At 23.5% G+C, this 10,613-nt stretch overlaps 1 protein-coding gene across 1 annotated transcript; it reads right to left on the bottom strand.

Moving 5' to 3' along the window:
* Positions 1-433: 433 nt before the first annotated feature.
* On the bottom strand, positions 434-4,873 carry LOC137834277 (uncharacterized). Its single transcript, XM_068642339.1, has 4 exons — positions 4,718-4,873; positions 1,531-2,148; positions 1,114-1,305; positions 434-529 (listed from the first exon to the last, which is right to left on the bottom strand). Exons 1-4 carry the CDS (start codon positions 4,871-4,873, stop codon positions 434-436), a joined length of 1,062 nt encoding a protein of 353 aa, XP_068498440.1.
* Between the last annotated feature and the right edge of the window lie 5,740 nt (positions 4,874-10,613).

The following is a 10,613-nucleotide window of genomic DNA, read 5'->3' as shown; positions in this document are numbered from 1 at the left end:
TGGATTTTTGTTTCCGTAAATGGTTTTTCACATTCCAAATTGTATAATTCGGTAGAATTTCGAATTATAGAATACAGATAATTTTTGGCTTATGAAATCCGTAAAAATCCCAGATTTATGTTTCCATAAAAATCCCGAATTTATGGTTTCTGGAATGTTCCGGATTTGTGGTTCCGAGAATGTTATGGATTTGTGGTTACGAAACAATAATTTATTGTTTCGTGTTTGTTTTGGCTCAAATTACTAAACAAGAATTGTATTGGGTCAAATTAGAGGAGTTGTGGGGTTAGGTTAGTATGCACTCATTCATTAGTTTGTAATTTGGTTTAACTTGAATGGTGTAATTGAACAAAAATGGTGAAGACTAGGGGAAGAGGTTCACAAGGTGATTGTCTACGTCCCACTTCCTCTGTTAGAAGAAGAAGAAGACATGTTAATGAAGATGAAGAACATGTTGAACATGAAGATGCAGAACATGTTGAACCTGAAGAAGCTGAACCCCAAATGGAGGTGGAGGATGAAGACGAACCTGAAGTAGAAGGTGAAGGTTATAGATGATGGTCATCTAATAGAGGATTCACCTGCATGGGAAGGGACATAAACAACCTTGATGCTAGCCCAATCAGCCACCGAGGACATGTCTGTGTGTGTCCACAGGCGATGATACGGACGATGATGATGATGATTTTAGTTGTTTCTATGTTTTGTGATTTTGTGAAGAAACACTTAGTTTACAATTATTTTTGAATTTGATGAAGAAACACTTAGTTTACAATTACTTTTTGAATTTGATGAAGGAACACTTTGGTTATGAAATTAGAGAATTCTTCTTCCGCATTTATAATAGTCATAATGTTAACATATTCATTTATGAATGAAATTACAACTATAAATGTCACATAATGGACATAATTTGTGTACAAATTTGCATTCGACTAGTATAATATGAACACCAAGTTTTGGCAATTGGATAACAATCAGTAGACCATAAAATATTTGTTGGTGGAATCAAACAACCTTCTTGCAACTGAACCTGTTTAAAATTGTAAGCAATGTCATTAATTATGTTTTTCAATGATTCCTAAAATTCATTAAGAATGAAGTTCAACAAACCTGAACAAAATGATTTCCATGAACATGTTCAATGCAGATGATGCGGTGATGATTAAAATCTGTTGGAGGTTGAGATCTTAATGGGAAAATAGTCAATGATTGTTTAAGAGATAAACACACAACAATCACATTATATCGATTCGCAATAACGTATCCCATATCTGGAATTGTCATCCACTTATCTGTACTTATCTTCAAATAGAAGAAATGTAACAAGTTAATCCAACTCATACACCAGTTTACAATTAGTAACATCATTAAGAATGAATAGAATTACCATGTGGTCAACTAGAAGTGAATTTTTCAAATATTTATATTGTTCATCCCTGCCAAACAAATCAATATATTCTTGACGCCATTGACAAAGTTCTTTATGCAAGTTCATGTGTACAATAGCCCAAGACTCCTCTCCCATACCCAATAATGCACCACCGCACGATAGCCACAATGACTGTCAGCCTTAACATCAACAATATCAACAATGTAAGGATGAATTCCCACCGGAAATTGTTCTAGCATTGGTATTGATTTGGTCAAAGGAGTCTTCGAAATAAATCCCTTGCTACATTTCAAAGTAGATGAATTATCATGTTGTGAAAGAATGGCATCAACATGTTCAAAGTAAGAAGGAGTTCGCTTCGTTGATCTACCAAATTTACTCTGACACCCTTTTTGTGCACCTTTTGTTTTGACTTTCTCCCTTGGTGGACACAAATATGTCTTATCTGGATAGGCAATCTCACACAGTTTGGCTTTGATATTAATCTTACCAGCCATGTCAACCTCATTGAACCGATTCATGATGACAACCCACTCTTGTTTGATGGACAACTCTACTGAAGTATCACCACTTGAAATATCTAAAAAGCTTAATCGTGTCCAAATGAAATGCATTGACTGTAATGGTATGCTACCCACACCAAAGGAAGCCAATTCATAAGCACAAGGAAGGCCATGAGTAGATCTAATGGTGCACCAACAACGAGATTTATCTAAACCAACATATTCAACTCGATCACTCTCTTCTGCAATATACTGCAAGATATATTTCGATACAAAGCCAACCAATTTCTTATATCTTGTTACATTAAAGACATGACTCACCACATGCAAACTCTTTTCAAATGAAGATTTAATTGCATTATGTTGCAAGATGATCATCTTATTCATGGAATTCCAACAAAAGCATAAGTCCCCCATAGATGTCTCAAGGATCCTCTTTAAACTCCAATGTACAGTCTCAACCCTGTTACTTGTCGTGTTGCCTATGTGCATGACCTTATCCGTCCAAGCCTTAACAAACTTTTCTTTATGTGTTAACTAAGTACTAATCACATATTCAGTAAATATAGGCCATGGTGAACAAACAACATTAAATGCCTCTACACAATGTTCACAAGACTCTACATTTTCACAATCAACAATAGCTCCCCAAGACTCCTTCACTTGATCCCGTGCCTCTTTTGGATGAACAATCATTTTACATTTTGCTTTAACATTTTTATCAATGTGAAAACGACATAACAAATTAGCAGCTTCGGGAAACACAACATTTATTGCATTCATTAGAGCAATATCTCTATCCACTAACCACAACCTTTGGGTATGAATCAACTCTAAAAAACAATCCTTTCAGCTTCTCAAGAGCCCATACAAAGTTATGATGACGTTCTGATGCGAGAAACTTAAATGCAACACTGAAGATCAATCACATTGAGGTAACACCAACAACTTCAAACAAGGGCATCCTATACCTATTAGTTTTTTACATACTATCCATCATCAATACAATGTTAAAGGCATTCAATAGCTTCACTAACTCAGGGTGTGTCCAAAATAAATCTTGCACAATATTCGTCCCTTCTTTAAACCTAGACCAATGGACATACATATTACTAGAGGGGGGGTGAATGGTTTAAAGAGAGTTTTCGCAAACTTTTTAAGATAGAATAAAATTCTTTGCAAGAAACCAGATTTAGGAATTCAGTTTGCCAAGAACAAAGCTCAAAACAAAAAAACAACAGAAAAACAATCGGTTGTTTCGCAGAAACAATCGGTTGTTTATACCAGTAATATAACAACAACTGAAATTAAAGAGTTTAAGGAAGAAAGAATTGCACAAACAGTTTATACTGGTTCACTCTTAAACCAAGAGCTACATCCAGTTTTCCAGAAACCACTGGGGAATCCACTAGGTAATCAAATCTAGATTACATACACACACCACCAAAGAAGTGACCTTGATCCCCTCAAGACACACACTTCCTTTGGCTCAGCACATACACCACCAAGAATGTTGATCTTGACAACCTCAAGAGCACACAACCCTTCTTGGCTTTACAACACCAGAATGTACACAAATCACAGAACGAATTACACTGTTACAGAATCAACTGAAATCAATACATAGTAATCCTATTCTACTTCTCTCTTGAATAACCAAAGCTCAAGTTCAAACTCAAATGCTTCAAAACTCTTTGAAAAAATCAAATCTGTTTTTCTGTCTTGTTGTTTGTTATACAACATTAACAAACTATTTATTGTATTCAAATCTTGGTCAAAGCATTTAAATCAGGAGCGTATTCAGTTATGAAATCAATTAAAGCTCTTTTAACAAACAAAACTATTTTTCTGTTAGGATTCCAAACAAACAATCGGTTGAAATAGCGAATCAATCGGTTGTTTGGGTTTGACAGCAAGTCAACCATCCAAAACAGTTTTCAAACTTTTTCAAAAACACCTAAGTATAAAACAATTGGTTATTTTGACAAAACAACATGATGTTTTTCACTTAGTTTGAAAAAACACTTTAATCTTAAAAGATTTGAAAACACTTAAGCTTTAGATTCAACAAAGAGTGGATTACAAATATAATCTACCCCAGATCCTATTCTAAAGCACCTCAGCAACAACAAGCACATCCAGCCTTCCATCAAACTAAAAGGATTTGGATTCTTCAAAGCTTGAACACACTTGATTCAACACATATCTCACTTAAGTAACATAATCAATTGTTACATTTTAGTTCTATCACCTTGTACTGATTTTTTTTTGTACAAATATCGTGCATTATAAACTTGCTTTATCGGGGTCACATTTTTCTCATTATGCTCTTTAATTGTAAGAAAAATATTTCTAGGCTTCACCGAACTGTCTATCATGTCCATAAGCATTGACTTCTCACTACATGTGAACCTACCAGCATATGGATGACCAACCAATGTATTTGCCAACTCATTATTATGAGACCTACAAATTAATTTCAATATTCATCCATCACCACTCTTTACTCGATACCCTCGTAATCTGAAAGGTCAACCACATTTCCTAGTTCCACTCTCAGTAACATGTAAATCCTTTCTTATATTGTTTGTATTTACCTCCTCTTTTACAACCTAATAATACAAATGTCTTCCTTCCTCGTTGGTCAGTTGAAGTATCCGATCTCAATATCACAATAATAAAAACAAAGTGAAACGCAACTTTTCTAACCCACATCAAGAGTTCATCCCGACTACGAAATACTTACAAAAGTTATCATAACAAATTATTTCATTTACCAATTAACAAACAACCTAAACATACTTTACAAACTTAACTTTACCTCATCTGTAGTAAACGCATTTGTACATTCATATCCCTTCGATATATTGTCTATTGCTTTGTTACATAATGACTTCTTAATACCATCATCATGTAGACCGTCCCACACATCAACCCCATCATATAGTTCTTGTTCAAATTCTTCACTATTTTCCATGCTTCTACAAATAAAAAATAAAACTAAATCATTGCATTCCGGATCCATGAATCCATAAGTCAAACAATTCATTACGGATCCAGTGATCCATAATTCAAAAGAACCATTCTGGATTCAGAAATTCATAACTCTAAATATGCATTCTGGATCCAGAAATCCGTAATTCAAACAATTCATTCCAGATTCAGAAATCCATAATACAAAAGAAGCATTCCGGATCCACCAATCTGTAACACAAATTAAACTTCCGGATTTAGCAATCCAGAAATTAACAATGTAAGATAACTTAACTTCCGGAACACAACTTCATCCAGAAAACAAAATTTAATCAATTACGGATTCATGAATCCGTAGCACATTACCGGATCCTGATTTCCGGTAATCACGAAATCTCCATAACCGCCAATGCTCGTAAAAAAACACTTAATTCTTACCTCTATAACCCAAGCAACACTTTCACAACGTACCTTACTCATCAACCTTACTTCGAACAACTACAAAAACTCTCCACTAACAGTTGATATTCAATGATGAAGATGAACAGTTACAAAGAGAGTTCAACACAGTGCCCCTTTTCAGATAATAGGTCAAGGTCAGTTTTGGGATATTTAAAATTGTGGGGGTGCAGGAAGAAGAAACCTCATATAATTGGGTTTATTTGGGCCTTAACTATTATTATTTTTTTTTTAATTTTATGTTTTTAGAGTTACTGAGTCAAATATGCAAAAGTTCAAATTGCTTCTTGAATCAAAACAAAAAAAAATTCTGAGGATAAGAAAGATAAAATAAAAGTTACAATATCTCAAAAACGAAATTGGAAGCAAATGTTCTCCAAAATACAAGAATTTTGGAAAGTTAAAAATTGTTAACAAAATCTAAACTACCATATGTTCCCAAGATCCTTTGAGCAAAAAAAGCTTATAAAATGACACAAGCATTAATGAGAAAAAAATAGGGGAGCTTCATAGGGTTTTCTTAGTTTCTTTTCTTCTATGTAATTATTTTATTTTGCCTTTGCATGGAAGACTAAAGTTTTTGGTTGATTCCTTTGTAATTCCCCATTGAGTTTCAAGATTTTGTTCAACAAACAGTACAAGAAAAATCCAATTTATCTACGGAAGAATTTTGTAGGTAACAACCAAAGTCCGTAGGTAAATTAGCACTACCTACGGATTACATACGGAAAAAAATCCGTATATGCTAGAACAATTATAATTAAAAGTTAGACTCAAAGCCAAGTTCCTTGAGGAATGTCCAAAGAAGCTTTAACCATTACACCACTCAAATTTTGTTGTCTTATTATTATACTTATTAGATTATCAATATTAATATAGTTAATAATATAAAAATTATTAACATTATTAACTATTATTAATATTATTAAGTATTATTAATATTATAAAATATTATTAAAAATCATTAATATTATTAAATATTATTAATATTATTAGGTATTATTCATATTCTTAATATTATTAAAAATTATTAATAATATTAAATATTATTCATATTATTAAATATTATTAGTATTATTAATATTATAAATATTATAAATATTATTAATATTATTAAATATTATAAATATGGTTACATATTATTAATATTATTAAACATTACTAATATTATTAAATATTATTAAAATTATTAATATTATTAAATATTATAAATATGGTTACATATTATTAATATTATTAAATATTATTAATATTATTAAATATAATTAATATGATTAAATATTATTAATATCATTAAATATTATTAATATCATTAAATATTATTAATATTATTAACTATTATTAATATCATTAAATATTATTAATATTATTAAAAATTATTAATATTATTAAAAATTATTAATATTATTTAATATTATTAATATTATTAAATATTATTAAATAGTATTAATATTATTTAATATTATTAAATATTATTAAATAGTATTAATATTATTAAATAGTATTAATATTATTAAATATTATTAATATTATTAAATATTATTAATATTATTAAATATTATTAATATTATTAAACATTATTAATATTATTAAATATTATTAATATTATTAAACATTATTAATATTATTAAATATTATTAATATTAATAAATATTATTAATATTAATAAATATTATTAATATAATTAAATATTATTAATATTATTAGTATTATTAAATATTATTAATATTATTATATTATTAATATTATATTATTAAATATTATTAATATTATTAAATATTATTAAATATTATTAAATATTATTAATATTATTAAATATTATTAATATTATTAAATATTATTAATATTATTAAATATTATTAATATTATTAAATATTATTAATATTATTAAATATTATTAATATTATTAAATATTATTAATATTATTAAATATTATTAATATTATTAAATATTATTAATATTATTAAATATTATTAATATTATAAATATTATTAATATTATTAATATTATTAAATATTATTAATATTATTAATATTATTAAATATTATTAATATTATTAAATATTATTAATATTATTAAATATTATTAATTTTATTAAATATTATTAATATTATTAAATATTATTAATATTATTTAATATTATTAATATTATTAAATATTATTAATATTATATTAAATATTATTAATATTATTAATATTATTAATATTATTAATATTATTAATATTATTAATATTATTAATATTATTAATATTATTAATATTATTAATATTATTAATATTATTAATATTATTTAATATTATTAATATTATTAATATTATTTAATATTATTAAATATTATTAATATTATTTAATATTATTAAATATTATTAATATTATTCAATATTATTAATATTATAAAATTATTAAATATTATTAAAATTATTAAATATTATTAATATTATTTAATATTATTACATATTATTAAATATTATTCAATATTATTAATATTATTAAATATTATTAATATTATTAAATTTTTATTAATATTATTAAATATTACTAAATATTATAATTATTAATATTATTAATATTATTAAATATTATTAATATTATTAAATATTGTTAATATTATTAAATATTGTTAATATTATTAAATATTATTAATATTATTAAATATTATTAATATTATTAAATATTATTAATATTATTAAATATTATTAATATTATTAATATTATTAAATATTATTAATATTATTAATATTATTAAATATTATTAATATTATTAAATATTATTAATATTATTAAATATTATTAATATTATTAAATATTATTAATATTATTAAATATTATTAATATTATTAAATATTATTAATATTATTAAATATTATTAATATTATTAAATATTATTAATATTATTAAATATTATTAATATTATTAAATATTATTAATATTATTAATATTATTAAATATTATTAATATTATTAATATTATTAAATATTATTAAATATTATTAATATTATTAAATATTATTAATATTATTCAATATTATTAATATTATTAAATATTATTAATGTTATTCAATATTATTAATATTATTAAATATTATTAATGTTATTCAATATTATTAATATTATTAAATATTATTAATGTTATTAAATATTATTAATATTATTAAATATTATTAATGTTATTAAATATTATTAATATTATTAAATATTATTAATGTTATTAAATATTATTAATGTTATTAAATATTATTAATGTTATTAAATATTATTAATATTATTAAATATTATTAATGTTATTAAATATTATTAAATATTATTAATGTTATTAAATATTATTAATATTATTAATATTATTGAATATTACTAATATTATATTATTAATATTATTCAATATTATTAATATGATTCAATATTATTCAATATTATTAATATTATTCAATATTATTAATATGATTCAATATTATTCAATATTATTAATATTATTAAATATTATTAATATTATTCAATATTATTAATATTATTAAATATTATTAATATTATTCAATATTATTAATATTATTCAATATTATTAATATTATTCAATATTATTAATATTATTCAATATTATTAATATTATTCAATATTATTAATATTATTGTTATGATTCAGTATTATTAATATTATTCATTATTATTAATATTATTCAATATTATTAATATTATTCAATATTATTAATATTATTCAATATTATTAATATTATTCAATATTATAAATATTATTCAGTATTATTAAATATTATTAATATGATTCAATATTATTAAGTATTATTAATATTATTCAATAATATTATTAAATATTATTAATATAATTAAACATTATTAATATAATTAAACATTATTAATATAATTAAATATTATTAATATTATTAAATGTTTTTAATATAATTAAATATTTTTAAGTATTATTATTATTAAATATTTTTAAATCTTTTAAATATTCTTAAATATTTCTAATATTATTAATTTTTTTTAATATTCTTAAATATTTCTAATATTATTAAATCTTTTTAATATTCTTAAATATTTTAAAGATTATTAAATCTTTTTAATATTATTAAATATTTTTAACATTATTAAATATTTTTAATATTATTAAATATTTTTAATATTTTTAAATATTTTTAATATTATTAAATATTTTTAATATGTTTAAATATTTCTAATATTATTAAATCTTTTTAATATTCTTAAATATTTCTAATATTATTAAATCTTTTTAATATTCTTAAATATTTTTAACATTATTAAATATTTTTATTATTATTAAATATTTTTAACATTATTAAATATTTTTAATATTATTAAATATTTTTAAATATTTTTAATATTTTTAATATTTTTAAATATTTTTAATATTTTTAAATATTTTTAATATTTTTAAATACTTTTAATCTTTTTAATTATTTTTAATATTTTTAAATATTTTAAATTTTTTTAAATATTATTAATATTATTAATATATTTAAATTTTAATAATATTTTAATAAATATTTTTAATGTTATATATTAATATTATAAATAATATTAATATTATTATTTTATTATATTATTAATATCATTAATACTATTAATATTACTAATGTTATTAATATTATTATTATTATTTATATTATTAATATAATACTGTTCCTGCCGGTTGACTCCAACAGTTGCTTTGGCCCTTCAATCTTGCCTGAAAATCGTACCTTCTTGATCAAGAAACCTCTCAACTGCAAAGACAAAGGGACACCCTAGCGGTCGTTTGCACTCCGACGGTCAAGTCAGTATTTGGACAAAGAAACACCAAATGTGTATATTAACTTCAGTCTTAGAACTTGTGTACCTTGCTAAGGTTCTTGACACCCTTTATATAGGTTGAAACTAGGGTTTACCTTTGTACTGTTACCCTTATCTAGGGTTCCTTGGAAAATGTCCCTGCGCCACTATTTAGGTAATCTTAGCGTATCTGGCACATAGAACCTTTCTTAACTGGAGTGCAACGAATAACAGAGTGGTTGTTTGGGTACCAACTTATGCACCTATTCTCTAGCTTCATCTGCTTTATGGGTGCCCTAAGCATTCACATGCCATGCATGCAACTTCCCTGGAAACCCTAACCCTAATGGGCTTTAACGCCTCTCAGGATTATTCATACGTGCTTTGCCTTCATCTGCTATACACGCCACGTGCATGGATCCCTCGTGACTTAGGCTTCCCACACATCTTATATCTTAGCTGTTAACTCAACATAACTCTAGGGCCCTCTATAACATTCAGACC

This window comes from Phaseolus vulgaris, chromosome 5, assembly GCF_000499845.2.
Source record: "Phaseolus vulgaris cultivar G19833 chromosome 5, P. vulgaris v2.0, whole genome shotgun sequence".
NCBI classification, from domain to species: Eukaryota; Viridiplantae; Streptophyta; class Magnoliopsida; order Fabales; family Fabaceae; genus Phaseolus; species Phaseolus vulgaris.
The sequence above is the reverse complement of the archived record's forward strand: the minus strand, read 5'-3'. Positions and strand labels throughout refer to the sequence as shown.

Coding starts and splice junctions, on each gene's coding strand:
- LOC137834277 (XM_068642339.1), bottom strand. CDS start 4,873: ATGGAAAATAGTGAAGAATTTGAACAAGAACTATATGATGGGGTTGAT. Junction 2,149..4,717: donor ATGCGTTTACTACAGATGAG/GTAAAGTTAAGT, acceptor TATATCTTGCAG/TATATTGCAGAAGAGAGTGA. Junction 530..1,113: donor ATGGAAATCATTTTGTTCAG/GTTTGTTGAACT, acceptor CTTCTACTTCAG/GTTCGTCTTCATCCTCCACC.